Source organism: Halichoerus grypus, chromosome 1, assembly GCF_964656455.1.
Source record: "Halichoerus grypus chromosome 1, mHalGry1.hap1.1, whole genome shotgun sequence".
Taxonomy (NCBI): Eukaryota; Metazoa; Chordata; class Mammalia; order Carnivora; family Phocidae; genus Halichoerus; species Halichoerus grypus.
In genome coordinates, this window is record NC_135712.1 from 215,087,369 (window position 1) to 215,104,843 (window position 17,475).

Below are 17,475 nucleotides of genomic sequence, written 5' to 3' on the forward strand. Positions count from 1 at the left end.
GACATCAAAAAGTTGTCCTCGCCCGGTGTTCTGGGCCCTTTTCCAAGCACGAGGCCATGCCGGTTTGAGACAGGACGCTGTCTGCAGCACAAGGCTGTCAAAACAAGGTCACATCCAGGTGGCAGAGCCGCCCCAGAGGAGGGCTGTGCGCGGGGTTCCTACGGCAGGCTGGCAGCCACATCATCAGCCCTGTCACCTCAACACGCCCCATCTGGAATCAGCCAATCCGAGGCGTTTGCTTATTCCGTACAGTCTATAGTTCATCACGTGGACACCTGCTAGGCCGCACTGAGGACAGGCCCTGCCCTCAGGAGCCTTCACTCTGGTGCCAGAGGACCAGCCATACATAAAGGAGGGGGGCGGCTAGTGAGAGCCGGCGGGTGTGGGGAAGGGGCGAAGACACCCAGCAACGTGGGGGGCTGGTCTGCAGTGGTCACTGGGGTCCCCTCTGAGCCAAGAACAGGTCCCGCAAGGCAAGCAGGGGTGAGAGACAGGGAAGGGCCCTTGGGAGCACGACGACCCGGCCTCTCCTCTGTGCAGGGCACCAGCTTGCGGTGGAGAGGGGCGGCCCCCACCGCAAGGGGCCGCAGGTGACCTGGGGTGCTGACCGAGCCGCCTCCTCCATCTCTGGGGGCCAGGGAGGCTGGCGGTGCTCACAGCACGGCCTGCCCACACTCACCACTGCCCAGGTCCACAAACAGGTCGTCCTCGGTCATCTTGATCTCGTCGATCATCTGTGCGACCAGGTCGAAGGAGGTCTCCCCGTACACCTCGGGGGAGAAGGGCTCGTAGTTGTTGAGCTTCTCGGGGTCCGTCACCGAGTGGTTGTAGACCTGCTGTAGGATGTGCCGCAGGAGCCCGTTGGACGGCCGCGTGTTCAGCTTCATGGGCTGCGTGGTCCCCTTCCACTAGGACGGCAGAGGAAGCCCCGCACACGTCACACGGGCAGTGGTGCGCCCCGGCGCCTGCCCACGCCAGACAACGGTGTGCGTGCTCGCGGGCGGCCGGCCACGCCGCCTCCCCAGACAGCAGAGGCCACCCTGCAATCCTGGCCTCAAGCACACTCCCCACTGAGTGGGGAGCTGCACCTTCACCCGAAAGCCTGTCTGGGAAAAGAAATGGGCCAAGAGCCACGGAGCGAGCCAGCGCCTCGTGGGTCCTTGTCAGGGGCCTCAGGGGCCAGAACCAGGCCGGGACCCGTCCAGCTCATGCTGGCCCGAGGAGGGAGTCCTCAGGCTCCCAGCCCTGGGGCGCCACTGAGGCCTAGTGCCCTAACCCCTCACGGTCCACCCCCTTCTGACTCATGTCGGCTGCCCTTCAGCCTCCTGCGGCCCTGGCAGCTCCCAAGGGCCTTCCCAGCCTGGGCCCAGGCCACCGCCGTGCAGGGCACTGGAGGCCGCGTGGCCTGGCCACCACGAGCGGCCCAGGTCAGCCCCAAGCCTCAGGCCCCACCTCCTGCCCAGGACAAAACCAAGGGGAGGGCTCTGGGCCGAGGCAGTGGGTCGGGGGGGCCCACACAGCTGACACCCAGAAGGACTTCTCTGAACCCCGGTCCCTCACACAGGAGGCCAGAACATACTCATCTGACTCAGCATCCCCCTCCCCTCCCGTCAGCAACAGTGACGGGGATGACTGCCCAGAGAGCCCAGGCCAGCCCGTGCTAGGCCCTCGGGGCTGCATGGCCCGACACCCCGCCATAGCCTCCCCTGACGGCAAGGCTCCTGCCGGAGAACCCCCACCCCCGGCAGGAGCCCACCCTGCCTAGACAGTGAAACTTCCTTAGAAACAGGAGTGACCCGCTCTCTGGAACTGCTTTTGCAGCCTGGCCCGGCCTGGCTGTCGTCTGTTCTTCACCAGGCGAAGGCTCCCCAGACCCCAGCATGGTGGCAGAGGGAGGTGAGGACAGAGCCCCAGGCCTCTCCATAATCAGAATATCCCAAAGGGATGGCAGGAAAACACTCACAACACAGCTGGCTGAGGGACAGGAGAAGCCCCGGGCAGGCTCCTGACCGCACCTGCCTGCCTCAGCCCGTGGGGACGGGGCACCGACGTGAAGGTCCATATGCACTGGAGACCCCGGGGATGAGCATTCAGCATGCCGGGGACAGGGGCTGAGGACGCACCCCACCCCCAGCCCGGTCCCAAGAGCAGCTCCCGAGACACCTCCCACTGGGGGTCAGCAGTGGCCGGCCCCATGCCGCACGTGTGGTCTGAGGGGGTCTGTGAGGCGTGTCATTGAAACTACCCAGGAAACATGACGGCAGCTGGGGGCAGCACCCCCGCACGGCTCCCCGACAAGCAGACGCACGTGAGGGAGGGCAGAGGCCACCTACCAGCTGGTGGATGCTGTCGATGGCACGGTTGTATTTGTCACAGAGCCTCTGCATGCTTTCGAAGCTGAAAAGGCAAGGGAAGGCGCTGGTCGCTGCGGAGCTCAGAACAAGCCACAGGGGCCTAGCAGGCCTTTCGGGAGGGACAGCTCCTGGACATGCAGAGCCAGCTCTCCCCTGGTGAGAAGGCAGAGGTCACAGGGCACCGAGGAGAACCACGGGTGGGCAACAAGGCTGAGCCCAGCGTCTGGGGCTGAGGCGGTCTTCGGCTACGTGGCCAAATCGTGTACCTCAGGGCAGCCTGCGGAGGTCACGGCTCACGGGTCAAACCCAAGGTGAATGGTGTGCCCAGCAAGTGTTAGGTAAGAGAAAGGGCTCCGCACAGCCTTCATAAAGCACTGCGGCTGGGACCCGGCCGGCCCAGACTCCCCACCCAGGAGATGGACAGAAATCCCACCTGCTCCCCAAGCCGGACCCACTGCCCCAGGGCAGTGTGCATGGGCCCTACCTCCTTCCCCGGGCCGGAAAGAGCCTCCATCTCAGCCCCAGCTTGATGGGCATGGGGTCCACCCAGCGGCAGAAAGGGCCCGCTGATTCTCCTGGCAGAAGAGGACACCGCCCAACACCTGCCCTACAGATTCCAACTCTTCCACAGACGCAAGCAGTACACGTCAGATACCGAATGAGTGCCTGCCTGGGAGTTGTTCACGAGACAGGACTCTCCCAGACCCCACCACGCTTACTCCAGGTATGACTTTCAACGAAATCCAACCTAGGAGGTCCCCCCAGGACTGACTCTGCCTCCAGGGGACACTGCGCGTTGTCTGGGGACATCTGGGGACATTCTGGGGTCGAAGGGGTGGCATCAAAGGGTTGGGGCCAAGGATGCTGCTCAGCCTGTGACAGTGCCCGGGACGCCCCGCAGAGGACGACCTGCCTGCTATGAGCAGTGCCGGGGGGACGTGCTCGGATGTCCACGCGGTAACGGAGGACACCACGTCAGCTGGGGGCCCCTGTCTACCTACGTGCACACACCGCAGCAGGGAGGCTTCCTCCCCGAGCCCGACGTCAGGAGCCTGGGAGAGGTCCCTCCACACGGGACACGGGAAGCAATGACCATGCTGTGTGCACCCCAAGCCGCCCGCCCCACTGTCCCCTGCATCTTCACTGACAGCCTGCCCCTCATCCTCGGCCCCAGATTTACCCCAACAGCTCACGCGCACCCTTCCTTTACAACAGAAATAAAAGGATTCAACTAAGCTGGCTCCCCCGACAGCAAGTCCGAGGTCCCCGTAGGACAGCCGCGGTGGAAAAGCGAGAGAAGTGGAGAGCGGGCAGGAAGAGCAGTCACTACCAAAGCGTGATGGGTCCTCACACAGGACAGTGACGGAGCCGCCCCGGGCTAATGTGGTGACCTCAGGAACCCAAGCGCAACAATGGGCTGTGCCACTCTTCCGGAGGAGCGGGCCACGGACATGGGCAGTGCCACCGGTGCAGCTGCCCTAGCCCCCGCCCCCGCTCAGCACGGGGCCAGGCAAGGTCACAAGAACCAGGACCTGGCAGTCCGCGGCCCCGGCAATGCCCAGCGTCTGAGTGACACTCCTTCGCCCTCCTAATTGGCCAAATTAAAGATCCAAGACCTCTGGCTCCTAGTTTCTCGTGCAGCCCTCAGGCAAAAACGAAGGCACCACTTTGTCATTTTATTTCCTTGTGCTTCCCCTCCGCCTGGACAGCTGTGAGCCACCAGGCCTCAGCCCACCCCGGAGGAGGCCTGTCCCTGGACGATGCACAAACGCTGTGGGCTGGCCCTGCCACCACCTTGCTCGAGAGAGAAATGAGGATCCCCTACCACGAACCTGACCCCGCGGCTGCACCGGTCCCTCAGGTGGATACCTCCAGACTGGCCCCCCGCTGCCCACTCCCAGTCTTTTCTAAGCCAACTGAGTTTGGAGGGGAAGAACCTCAAACACCCCCCTGCAAACATCTTGTAGCAATACTATCCTGAAAAATGCTGGCTGCTCTCGGCCAGGCACAGAGCAATCAACCCATTGTTTCACTGGCCAAACGACTAAGGTCCAAGGGTCAGCACCCGTATGCACCCTCACCCTGGGAGTAAGAGAGGTCTACCCCACTCCTCGGTGTGTGCCCACGCTGCCAGATGCACGTGCACCACCCGAGTCCATGGGGCCACCCTACGGCCCAGGGGCCTGGATGCTCTGCATGAGGAGTGAGCACAGTTCTCTTCTTTCTCAAATGCTGAGCCAATTATTAAATGGGGAACAAGGCAGGAGGCCAGGGGAATGGGATCAGGGCTGACGAGCAGACCAAGAGGCCCTCCAAACACAAGAGTGAGACCAGGTCAACACCACCTGGGTGCCGGGTCCTGTTAGGGGCCCCTGGACTGTGCACCTTATGGAGAGCGAGCTAGCAAAGCCCACAGAGGACACGATCCTTCCGTAAAGACCGTAAAGACCGCAGCGCCCCTGCTAAGCCTGCCAAGAGCTAAAGCGGCAGGAGCCTGGAATGTCAGCCTTCCTTCTCAAAGAGAAACAAAAAAACTCCAGGCAGGCATTCCAGAGACGGCCTCACCCTTCTCCACCCACAGGACTCTCCTCTGAGATCCAGGACGTGCCTGCAGGAAACTGCGAGAAGCGGCCAAAGGGCTGGACGCACAGTGACGGACCAAACCCACTGAGACCCAGGCAGGGCTGGCCAGAGCCCGAGCCCCGGGAGGCCCGTGCAGAGGCGCTGGCCCCAGGCAGGAGCACTGGGTGCTGACGGCCGCCCGCAGGGAACACAGCCCCTCGGCAGCTAGCTGGGGCCGACTTCACACATACCAGGCGCCGTTTCCGCAGTGTGGCATTTCCAATTCCGTCCTCGCTCTGACAGCCTCTGCCAATATTTGATAAACATTTCCTACCAAAATAACTTCATGGAGGCGACAGCCAACTCTCAAAGGAAATTGCAGACCAGCTTGTGCCGTCGAAGAAGAGCTGACGGGAGGCCGCGTCCCCAGCAAGCGTGGACAGAGCTCTGCTCACCTTTTGGTGTCGTAGTCGATCAGAACGTAATTCTCCATAGCAAGCTTGAGGTCTGGGATCTCTTCACAGACCCATCTGAAACACAAAAGCAGAACCTACAGTGAAAACTATTCTCCATGCTCTAGTTTTTACTCTCAGCTGTCTTAAACACTGTTAACTCCCAAACATTAAAAAAAATCCTCATTATTCAACTCAAAATGCGCAAGAGAAAAGGGCGGCATTACTTCAGAACAAACCGCGTGAGGCTGTGGCTGACGCTGGGACTCACATGGTCTGTGGAGCCCCCGCCAGGGTCGGCTCCTGGGTGCCAATGGGCCCACATGGGACGGAGCCGAGGAAACCAACCCACTCCAGGCAGAGAGCTCGGCACGCACTGTGTGCCCCGGGAGTTAGCAGCAAGTGCCGCGCCACGAGTTACCCGAGCCCAAGACAAGAAGCTGCTTCAACAAACACGCTGCAAGAAACAGAGAGATGGAGGGGAGCCGACAGAGTAAAGAGACAGAAAAACACACCAGCCAATCCCAAGGCGTAACCCTCGTTGGATCCTGATGCAACCCTGACAAAGGGCCAGGGGAGAGGAGTCGACACTACAGATCTTCCAGAGAAAACCCAGGCCATTACGGAAAACGTCCCGCCAAGAGATCTGACACCTTAGATGAAATGAACTAATTCCTGGAAAAACACAAGCAGGCGAAACCGACACTAGAAGAAAGGAAACATCTCAACAGCCTCGACCCTACGAAAGACCTCGATTCCCTGATCAAGCACCTTCCCACAAACAGACCTCCAGGTCTAGCTGGCCTCGCTGGGGAATCCAGACACTTAAGGAGGAATGACACTAATCGCTTTCAGTTTTAGGAGGCCAGTGTTACCCTGATGCCAAAACCAGAGGGAGATAAAGCCTTGGAAACACAAAGTCGGTATCAAACAGGAAATCTATCCACTAATATCCCCCATGAATACAGACACAAAAATCCTCTAAAAATACTAGTAAACTAAAGTCAGCAATACATGTTAATCAGGTGGAGTTTATTGCAGGAATGAAATCATTGTCCTTCACCTCATTAACAGAATAAAGGATAGAAAGTAGTAGGATCATCTCAACAGATACAGAAAACACCCAAGCCAAACCCAAGCCCCACACAGGATAAAAACCCCCGAGGAAGCAAGAGGTGGAAAGAGGTGTGAGGGGAGTGCTGCCCATGCGCCCACTGTCTCTGCTCTGCCTGCCGGCTCCCTGCGGGCTCCCGGCCGGCTCTGCTCTGTGGGGACAGGAGGTCTCCTGGAGGAGGGAGGGCCGCCCTGTCCCTGTGTCCCTGTGTCCTCAAGCCAGACTCCCTCGCCGGAGCAGGAAGCAGCTGCTGAGTCCAGTTAGCAGTTTCCTTCATCGTGCCCCGCCAGCCCCAACACACACACACACACACACACAGCGGCCCTCCAGCCCCAGACTCTGCGGCCCCTCCTCACGAGACCCCTCCCCAGCCTCAGTGACCGGGGCCAGCTGGGCAGTGCCCACCTCCAAGCACCAACCTGCCCAGGGGTCCCACCTTCCCTCCTCACAAGCACTTCTGTACAGCAAACTCTGCTCAGCAGCACACAGGGCGTAGGTCAGGAGACCCCACGGACAGGAAGGTGCCGGTCCCGCAGACACCGCCAGAGCACTGGCGCAAGACTGAGCGCTCCCAGAAGGGTGGGGACAGGTGAGGATGCCGGCCCCCACACTTCCCTTCAACGCTCCGCGACAGGCCCTGGCCAGCACCACGTGGCAAGAAAAATAAGTGAACAGCATAAAGACTAGAAAAGAAGAAGCAAAACGTCTCCATTCACAGACACACAATTTAATACACAAATTAATACGCTACCCTGAAGAATTTACATAGAAGCTTCTAGAACTTACATGAATTGAGCAAGGTCACAAGACATGAGGTCAATGAGCAAAAATGAGCTATGTTTGCATATACCAGCAACAAAGAATTTTTAAATGAATTTCTTAAATACCATTTAAAATATCAGTAAAACACAAATACCTAGGGATAATTTTTTTTTAAGATTTACTTACTTAAAAAAAAAAAAGATTTACTTACTTGAAAGAGATAGCACTTGTGCATGGGGGCGGGGCAGAGGGAGAGGGAGCAAGGGAATCTTAAATAGGCTCTATGCCCAGCGTGGAGCCCAACCCAGGGCACAACGTCATGACCCTGAGATCACGACCTGAGTCAAAATCAAGAGTCAGACGCTTAACTGACTGAGCCACCCAGGCGCCCTTTAGTGATAATTTTAATGAAAGATTTGCAAGACCTCTATGTTGAAAACTGTAAAACACTGCTGAGAAAAATCAAAGACGAAAGAAAGCAAGGGAAACTATGTTCACAGAACAGAAGACTCAACGTTGTTAAAATGGCCCTTCTCCCTGGACTGAACTGCTAACTGGAAGTAATTCCTAGAACAAGCCCAGTAGGCTTTCTGAGGAACAGACAAGCTGATTCTAAAGCTGACATACAAAGACTGAGAACCTAGCCTAAATAATCTTTAAAAAGAACACTGTTAAAAGATTTAACCGCCTTACTTTGAGACCCATTGTAAGTCTACAGTAACCGGGAGAACGTGGTGCTGGCAGAGGGACGAAGAGCTAGATCAATGACCCAGCACACAGAACAGACTCAGGCTAACATTTAAATGGCTTTTGGATAAAAGCACCAAGACAACTTGATGGGGAAACAAAGTCTCTTTAATTATTCTTGATCCCCACAAATATAAACCCCCAGCCGACATACGCAAACATCCATTCACAACTGATCTGAAACCTGAACACAAAAGCTGAAACCACAAAGCTTCTTGAAGAAAACAAAAGAGAATACCTTTGTGACTCAGGCAGGCAAAGATTGCCTGGACATGACCCAGAGGAGTAACCACCAAAAATGAAGGGATACACTCAAGACTTGCACTAGTGAAGGTGCCATTAAACCACAATCAGGGGCACGTAATACAGTAGCTCATGGGGCACTCGCAGCCAGAGTATGTCAAGAATTCTCACAACTCGGCAAGGAGAAGACAACTCAATCTCAAAAAATAGCACAAACTATTCTCCAATAAAAGAAACCAGAGCTCCTCAGAGATGTGGCTGATTCGCAGGTCTGGAACAGGGGAACTTCAAGGTGACTCTGGAGCATCTGTGGTTCTAGAAAGTGAGGACGGGCTCGGGAAGGCAGGGGGCATGCCAAAGGGACAGGGCGCACACTGAGAGAGCCCCAAATGGCCAGCACAGGAACAATGTGAGTGACGAAACAGCAGTAGTGGGTTATAGCTCATGGAATGAAATAAATACGTATGAGAGAACAGCTCTTCCTCATAGAAGAATTCCAGTCAATAACTATGGAGAGAATGAGAAAAGAGAAATCGCCTTCAGAAGCAACAGTAACCAGTCGTGACATGTGAGAGCCACCTCCGGACGCTAAAATCAGGGGGCGAAAGTCCAAGGAGAAACAGGATATTTGCATGGTCTCCAAGGATCTCCCCCAAGGTCTTAATTAAAAGGGGAAAAGCAGTGACTACACATCAGAGAGACATGGTGGAGCAGGTGAGCAAGGTTAATGTCACCACAGTATGACAAAATCGCAGGCCACGTGCCTCTAGCCACATTGACAGCTATTCTCACAAGCAGACACTTTTGTCAAACGCTTTTTCTGCACCCATTCCCTATCATTCAGAAGCAGACGACAGACACTATATTATTTCATTCATAAATACCTCAGCATTCATCTGTGAAAGTTACAGACTTCTTTTAATACAACTACAATGCCACGGTCACACCTAGGAAAAACAACATCAGGGATGGCAGGGAATTCCCTCAACTCACACAGGGAATCTATGAAAACCCCGTAGCTTTTACCACTTCTACGCTAAATTGTATTGAAGGTCCTAGCCAATTCAGTAAGGAGAAGGAAAAGAAATAAAATCATGAAGACCGAAACAAAGAAGTAAAACTGTCCCTATTCACAGGTATATTCATTTCTACAGCAAGTCCTAAAAAATCTACAAACCAAGTACTAGAATCAATAAATTTAGCAACAAGTCATAGTTAATATATGAAAATCAACTGTGTTCTTATTTATTAGCAGCAGGCAACTGGAAAATAAAATTTAACATGGAATCCCATCTACAGTAGTGCCAAAAGCTCAACTATCTGGGAATAAATCTAACAGAAGGTGTCCAAGACCCCACACTTAGATAACAGAGCACTGCTGAGCGAACTGTAGACAGACATATACCATGTTCATGGATTGAAAGACCCAGTATTGGAAGCCTCAAGGGCCAATCTCTCCAAATGACCTATTGATTCAATGCAATTCCTAACAAAATTATGCAAAAATCAATAAGCTGATTCTAAAATTTACATGGAAATGCAAAGGAGGTGAAATAACCAGAGCAATATTTTTTTATTACTTTTTTTAAGGAGGCTCCACCCCCACCATGGAGCCCAACATGGGGCCTGAACTCACAACCCCGAGATCAAGACCTGCACTGAGACCAAGAGTCGGACGCTGAACTGACGGAGCCCCCCGGGTGCTCCACCAAAGCAATATTTTAAAGAAGAACAAAGGTGGAGAACTTACTCTGCTCAATCGCAACACAACTCTACAGATAAAGGAATCAAGGTTTTCTTCGGGTCAGTGGCACAGAACCAAGCCTAGAAATAAACCAACTCCCACACCGTCCACTGACTTCTGACGAAGGTGCCATGGAAATTCCAGACAGAAAGGACAGTCTCATTAACAAACAGTGCTGGAACTAGTGGACATCCACATGCAAAACAATCAATTTCAACTCATCCCTTGTACCATATATAAAAACTTACTCAGAATGGATGAAAAAACTTAAATAGAAAACCTAAACCATAAAACTTCTAGAAAGCATAGGAGAAAACCCTTGTGGCCTCAGATTAGGCAAATATTTCTTAGGAGGCGAAACACACAAATTATAAAAGAAAAATGTGGACAAATTGGACTTTTATTAAAATTTAAGCTATCTACTCTTCCAAAGACACTGTTAAGAATATGAAAAGGGAGGGACACCTGGGCGCCTCAGTTGGTGAAGAGTCTGCCTTCGGCTCAGGTCATGATCCTGGGGTCCTGGGATCGAGCCCGGCCTCAGGCTCCCTGCTCAGCGGGGGTCTGCTTCTCCCTCTCCCTCTCCCCCTGCTTGTGTTCCTGCTCTCGCTACCTCTGTCTCCGTCAAATAAATAAATAAACTCTTTAAAAAGATTTTATTTATTAATATGTCAGAGAGAGAGAGAGAGAGAGAGCACGCACAAGCAGGGGGAGGGGCAGAGGCAGAGGGAGAAGCAGACCCCTGCTGAGCAGGGAGCCCGATGTGGGGCTCGATCCCAGGACCCCAGGATCATGACCTGAGCTGAAGGCAGACGCTTAATGACTGAGCCACTCAGGCGCCCAAATAAATAAAATCTAAAAAAAAAAAAAAAGAAAAAAAAAAGAATATGAAGAGGTAAGCCACAGACAGGAAGAAAACATTTGCAAAATCCACATCTGATACAGGACTGGTAACGAGACCATGTAAAGAACAGTTAAAATTCAATAGTAAAATCAATTCTTAAAAACAGGCAAAAGATGATGAATGTCATTAATTATTAGGAAAAGCAAATTACAACCACAGTGAGATACCACTACACAGCTCAAATTAGGCCAGCAAAACCAAACCATGTCAACACCACATGCTGGTGCATTGGAGAGCTACAGGGATGTTCCTGCACTGTTTGTGGGGTACAAAACAGGATGATCCCTCTGGAAAACACCTTGGTAGTTCCTCTTAAAGTAAGCTGCCATAAAACCCAGCAATCCCACTCCTGGGTATTTACCCAAAAGAAACAAAAGACATGTCTACAAAAAACCCCCACATGAATATTCGTAACAGCTTTATTTATAATCGCCGAAGTCGAAAACAGCCCAAACATGGCCATCATCTGGTAGGATGAACAAACTATAGTCTATCCTACAACGGAACACTCCTCAGTAACAAAGAGGAAAAATGGAGGGAGAATCTCAAAGTCTTGTGCTGACTGGAAGAAGTCAGGAAAAAGAAAAGGACATCCTGAACAAGTCCTTGCAGGTAAAATTCTAGAACAGGCGAGGTAACCTGTCGTGGCAGAAAGCGGGTTGGGGCTGCCTGGGGACAGTGGTGGAGGGCAAGCAGATCACAGAGGACACATGGAGACCAGTGCACACGTCCACATCGGCTGGAGCGTGCACCTTACCCGCGTGTGGTTTCTTGTACCACCATTGTATCTCAATTGCTTTTTTAAGAAATACAAATATAGCAAAGACTAAAGTGGATGGAGGTACAGACGACACGTGAGTGGTGATGAGCTGGTCACTGTTAGGCTGGGTGGCAGGTACATGGGTTCATGACACCCTCTGTCTACCACTGTATCTGCTGGAAATTCTCCATTATAGAAAGTAAAATAAAAGAAAGAACAAAACGAGGTACTGACCATCTTGCCAGTGAACAGAACTTGTCTGCAGGGACAAAGAGGAAGAAGGTAACGTGGTTTTGAGACCCAGGACATGAGGATCAGGCCTGTAGATGGGCAGCTCTGGCCAGCCCGGGGAGAGGACGAGGCCACAGCAGACAAAGGGCTGGCTCAGCAGCTGGAGCACGGATGCTGACCCCCAGCTGTGCAGGGAGAAGCACCCTACTCCACAGATGAGAAACAGGCGCAGAGGCCACTGGGGCGCACGCCAGGCCACCTGACTCAGAGCCCTCCCTGTTAACCTCGACTCTCCCACTTCCTAACCAGCAGCCTTCTTTAAAAATAACATAAATCAAACTAAGACAACTAGTTAACACCACTGATTGCTTTCAGGCCCACCCTGCAACATTTGCTCACATTATTTCACTTAAAACTGAAAACGATCTTGCGAGGAGGCGTTGCTTGGCCCCCAGAGCCAACCCGACAGGCTCGGGCAGCTGCAGTGGCCTGGGCTGGTGGCCCAGCTACCACGCGGCAGGGAAAGGGGCCCACCACAGCTGGCCCTGCCCTCCTGGCTGATGCACAGGGCACCACCAGCCCAGCTCTGTCTCCAGCCGCGGCAGCTTCCTGCAGACATCACGGCAGGGCCCGGGGGTGGCTACGCAGGTGAGAATTCTGAGGAACAACACGGCAAGAAAGGCCAAAGCCACGCAGACACACGACCCCCCGGCTTTACTGCAGATGCTCAGAGAAGAACAGGGTCCCTGACCACAGAGCACGAAGCAGTTACAGAATTGCGCCCAGCGGCCACGGCCCGCACTCTGGAGGTCCTTCCAGACCCCAGGCCAGCACCCAGAAAGCCTTCTGTGGGTTCTGTCAAGGTCGCCCGCCTGGGGTAGGGGAGGGGCGGCGCTCTTCTCCGCACATTCAGGGAACAAGCGGGCGAAAGGCTGTGCGGGGTACTGAGCGGAGCAGCCCCGCGGGAAGGCTGAGTCAGCACCAAACCCAAGGGGAGGAGCAGGAAGCAAGGGGGTGAGGAGAGGTGGGGGAGCCCCCTGCCTGCTCGGCATCTCCCTCCCCTTCCACAGGAGGATCCAAGGCTCCGAGAAGCACGGAGACTTGCTCAGGGCCACACGCGGACGACCTGGCCGCCTCTGACCAAGCTGTCGCTTCTCAAGTCCTCCTGAGGTGCTCACCAAGAGGAGCCACACAGGGCAAAGGGGGTCAAAGGGCAGGCTGTAAGCCCAGAAAGCACAGCTGGGGTGGCCTGCACGGGGGCCCGCCCACCCCGGCAGGTGCCGCACTCACCGGATGGTCTCGATGATTTCATGAGCAGCATCATGGTGTTTGTCCTGAAAGACAAAGGGACAGGATTTACACCCTCCGGTGATGCAGGGTGCGGGGACCCGGCCCGGGGCAAGAGCTGCTGCTCTGGGACCCCTGCCCACGCTGGACACGCCACTCTTGGGGAAGACCTGTCCCTCCGCAGCACGCAGTGGGGCAGGGGCCTGGGATGGAGTCTTCGCCCCGACCCTCCTCTCCCGGCCCCCCGCACCCACCGCTCTGCTGACTCCTCACCCGCCCCCCCCCCCCAACCAGGTGCTGCTGCAGCCTGGAAGCCACAGGCCTGGCTCTGACTTACTGAACCTCTCCAGGCCTCTGTTTTCCCATCTGTAAAATGGGGAAACACCAGTACCACAACCATGGGGAAAACTCACGGGGCCGCCCTCCCGCCAGAGCACAGACACCCCCTAGCCCCACAGTGCCCGCAGCATGGGGGCTCACTGCCACTCCCTCCTCAAAGAGGAGACTGAGGGCTCCCTCCAGGCCTCTCAGTGGGGTCTGGGCAGCCAAGTGAGCCCAGACCTCGCAGAAACCAGGACCAGACGCGCCCTGTCTGACGTGAGCGCTGCAGCCGCTGCACCACGGAGAGGGCGTATCCACAGCAGACGCCTGGGGGCAAGGGCCCGGGGTAAGGGTCAGCATGACTCAAGTACCCGTGGGCCCTACCCTTGCCTCCGGAGCGACAGCGCCACGCCGATGGGATTCTCACAGATTGGAGCTCACCTGCTTCATGTACACAACTCAGTGGCTTCTCAGTCCTTCCAGCGTTGTGCAAGCAATGCACTAATTCCAGAACACTCTCGTCACCCCAGAAAGACCCCGTCCCCATGAGCCGTCACTCCCCCGCCCCTGGCAATCACTAATCTACTCTCTGTCTCTGTGGACTTGCCTGTTTCTGGGCATTTCACGTGAATGGAATCACACCTTGTGTGGCATTTTGTGCTAAGCCTTATTTTTTTTAAGGCAAATGAAGAGCCAACCTTTCCATGTACTTAATAATATCCTCCAACTGACGAAGGATCAAATGACACACGTCACTTGCAGTCCTGTTCTTCGGGTATGGCGGGGGCAGGGGGGCAAGATGGAAGGCAGGCAGCCCAGCGGTCCCAACCGTGGGGAACCTGACTGACCCGCAGCATCGGCACACTGCCGACTCAGAAACTTGGGGCGGGGACCACTGATGGGAACTAGTGGCCCCAAGACCTCCTGGTAAATGTCAGAAGACAACTGGGGCAGCTCTGCTGGGCACATGAAGACAGCTTTAGCCCAACCTCAAAAGGCCTTAAAGGAATGATGGGAACTGGCCGCAAGGAGAGCCTCCTCGCGGGCCACGGGCACAGCAGTCCCAAGGCCCAGCACTGCCTGCCCCCCACGTTCTGGGGAAGGAACACGGAGCCGGCAGACACCCCCGGCCTCTGACACGGGAGCCCCAGCTTTGTCGGTGAGCCACATGCCAGCCTGTGCACTGCCCTCTGGGTCCCAAGTAAGCGGGAACACACCCAGGAGCTCCGATGCACCAGGAGGGTGGGCAGGAGTGAGGAGCTGGGTGACATCCATAAGGAAACAGCTTCTCTGCTCATCTCAGCCTCGTCTTCACACCTCCTGGCCCATCAAACACGGAGCTCCTCTAACCAGAGGAACCCAGACTGCTACCTTCAGAATCCCCACAAACTCCTCGTGGGCACTTCCCTGTTACTTTGTGAGAGTGTCGGAAACAAGGAGGAAGCCACAATTCCTGCTGCTGGACCGCTCGCCTAGGAGCCCACGCTGTGAAACACCACTGTGCCCGCGTGCAGTGCCATCCTTCCACGTGGCTCGACCGGAGGCTTCCAGGCCCATCACCGAGCGGGCCTGTCCGCTCAGCCCTTGGCCCTCTAGGTCCACACCCACCATGTGGGCACCAGCGAGGTGGGAGATCTGACAGCGACAGTGGTGGGTGGCATCCGCGGAGCTCGGGGGACTGCATGACACACGCAGGTGAGCGTGTGACACAACCACTGAGCTCAGGGGGTGCCAAGCCCTCCACGTGCACAGCCAGCGGTCCCTTGTGCAGATGGAGACGCTGAGCACCAACTTGCCCCCAGCGCCTCTCACGAGGCAGGAGACACGGCAGCACCCACTGCTTTGGTGAGGAGCCTGCAGGGCGGAGGGGCGGGCAATCAGAGTCCCTGCCTGGCGGCGAGCCGCCCTTTCCCGGAATGATCACATAATCCTCCCCGGGCGGAGGGGCGGGGAAGAAGACAGGTAAGCTGCACTTCATCAGAATGAAATAATGATGCTTCCAAGGACGGCATCAAGAAAGCTGAAAAGACCACAGAGTGAGAGAAAAATTCTGCAAGTCATCTCTCCGGAACAGCGTCAGCATCTGTCACAGACACACCTCACCGGGCTGCACTGTGCAGACAGGCTGCTTTTCCAAGCTGAGGGCTGCGGCCACCCTGGGATGAGCGCGTCTACCAGCACCACGTCTCCCACGGCGTTGGCTCCCTTGGTGTCTGTGTGTCCCATTTTGGTCATTCTGACGATATTTCAAACTCATTACTATATTTGCTACAGTGATCTGTGATCAGTGATTCTGTCTCACTGAAAGCTCAGATGACAGTTAACATTTTTAGCAAAGTACATTGATGTTTTTAGACATCACGCTATTGCACACTTAACAGACTACGGTACAGCGTAAACATAACTTTTATGTTAACTGGGAAACCAAATAATTCACGTGAGTCGTCTTACTGAGACACTTGCTTTCCTGCAGTGGTCTGGTCTGGAACCAAACCCACAGGACCCCTAATGCGTGCCTGTAACTCGAATAACTCAAAATAAAAAGACAAGGCCATTAAAACATGAATTGACATGGTCACTGCTACAAAGAAAATACTCCAGTGGCCGGCCAATAAGACCAATAAGGACATGAAAAGATACTCCACCTCCTGAGCCATGAAGGGACACAAATCAAAACCACAAGGATGGCCAGAGTCCAAACTATGGACACCGAGTGCTGGGATGGGGATGGGGAAGTAAGAGCCTTCACACCTGCCTGGTGGGCACGTAAAATGGCGCAGCTGCTCTGGGAAAGCAGTCTGGCCGTTCCTCAAATGCTTAAGTGGAATTTCCATACGGTCCAGCAATCCTACCCCTAAGTATACACCCAAAGGAAACATACATCCACACGAAAATCTGTGCATGCACGGTCACAGTAGCAGCATTCCTAATAGCCAAAAAGTGGAAACACCCCAAGTGTCCATCAACAGATGAACAGACAAGCACAACCTGTCCCCCACACACAGGCACAACACTGGGCCGCGGACAGGAGCCAGGCGCCCACATGCGCGGCCCCGGGGACGGACCCCGAGCCCACGACGCTCAGGGAGGGAACCAGACACAGAAGGCCACACGGGGTGTGAGTCCACGTGGGTGACACATCCGGAGCAGGCTCATCCACGGACGGGAAGGGGGCTCGTGGGGGCAGGGGGCTGAGGAGGGGAGTGGGGGTGACCGCTAATGGGGATGGGGTTTCCTTGCGGTAATGGAAGTTTCTGGAATTGATAGTAGTGATGACCGCACAACTCTGTGAATATTGCACACTCTAAATGGGTGAGTTATTTCGTATGTGAATTATACTTCAAAAAAGCTGTTAACAGGGGCGCCTGGGTGGCTCAGTCGTTAAGCGTCTGCCTTTGGCTCAGGTCATGATCCCAGGGTCCTGGGATCGAGCCCCGTGTTGGGCTCCCTGCTCAGCGGGAAGCCTGCTTCTCCCTCTCCCAATCCCCCTGCTTGTGTTCCCTCTCTCGCTGTGTCTCTCTGTCAAATAAAATCTTAAAAAAAAAAAAAAGCTGTTAACAACAAAAACATCTGCAGAAGTAATGCTGCCTAGCATTAAAAGCACCCCCCACCCCAGTAGGAAAATACTGAGTTTGTAAGACACTCACATGATGACCCTACTGTGCTGCTGTCCACACAGTTAATGGAACCCAGATTCAGAGTTTTGGCAGGACCTCACCTGACTCCTGTACTGACTGACCCTGAAAAAGCCAAGGCACCATGTCACAGGATCTACAGAAAAGACCATCAGACTCACCCAGCACCAGGACAAGCAGCTACAGAGGTGATGAAGGTGGTTAGTCTGGAACTTTCCACCAAAGCGCCCTCTCTCTCTCTCTCTCTCTCTGTCCCTCCCCCACTCCTCCTTTGGGTCACAGGGAAGCCAGCTGCCAGGTCATGAGCAGCCCCACGGAGAGGCCCACGTGGTGAGGAGCTGAGGCCTCCCTCCCACCAG

The 17,475-nt window shown here is 54.9% G+C and overlaps 1 protein-coding gene across 8 annotated transcripts in view; it reads right to left on the bottom strand.

Moving 5' to 3' along the window:
- Window positions 1–17,475, bottom strand: part of DOT1L (DOT1 like histone lysine methyltransferase) — a 66,783-nt gene that overhangs the window by 36,367 nt on the left and 12,941 nt on the right. For 5 of the 8 annotated variants that reach the window (XM_078057868.1, XM_078057867.1, XM_078057887.1 and 2 more), the window contains exons 2-5: window positions 13,164–13,207; window positions 5,372–5,446; window positions 2,334–2,397; window positions 680–908 (exon numbers count right to left, since the gene is read on the bottom strand). The exons of 1 other annotated variant lie outside the window; for it this stretch is intronic. In XM_078057868.1, coding sequence (XP_077913994.1) covers window positions 680–908; window positions 2,334–2,397; window positions 5,372–5,446; window positions 13,164–13,207 — 412 coding nt within the window. Of the gene's footprint in view, window positions 1–679; window positions 909–2,333; window positions 2,398–2,838; window positions 3,118–5,371; window positions 5,447–13,163; window positions 13,208–17,475 lie in introns of those variants that run through there. 2 more of the 8 variants (XM_036069937.2, XM_078057871.1) reach the window with 2 other exon arrangements.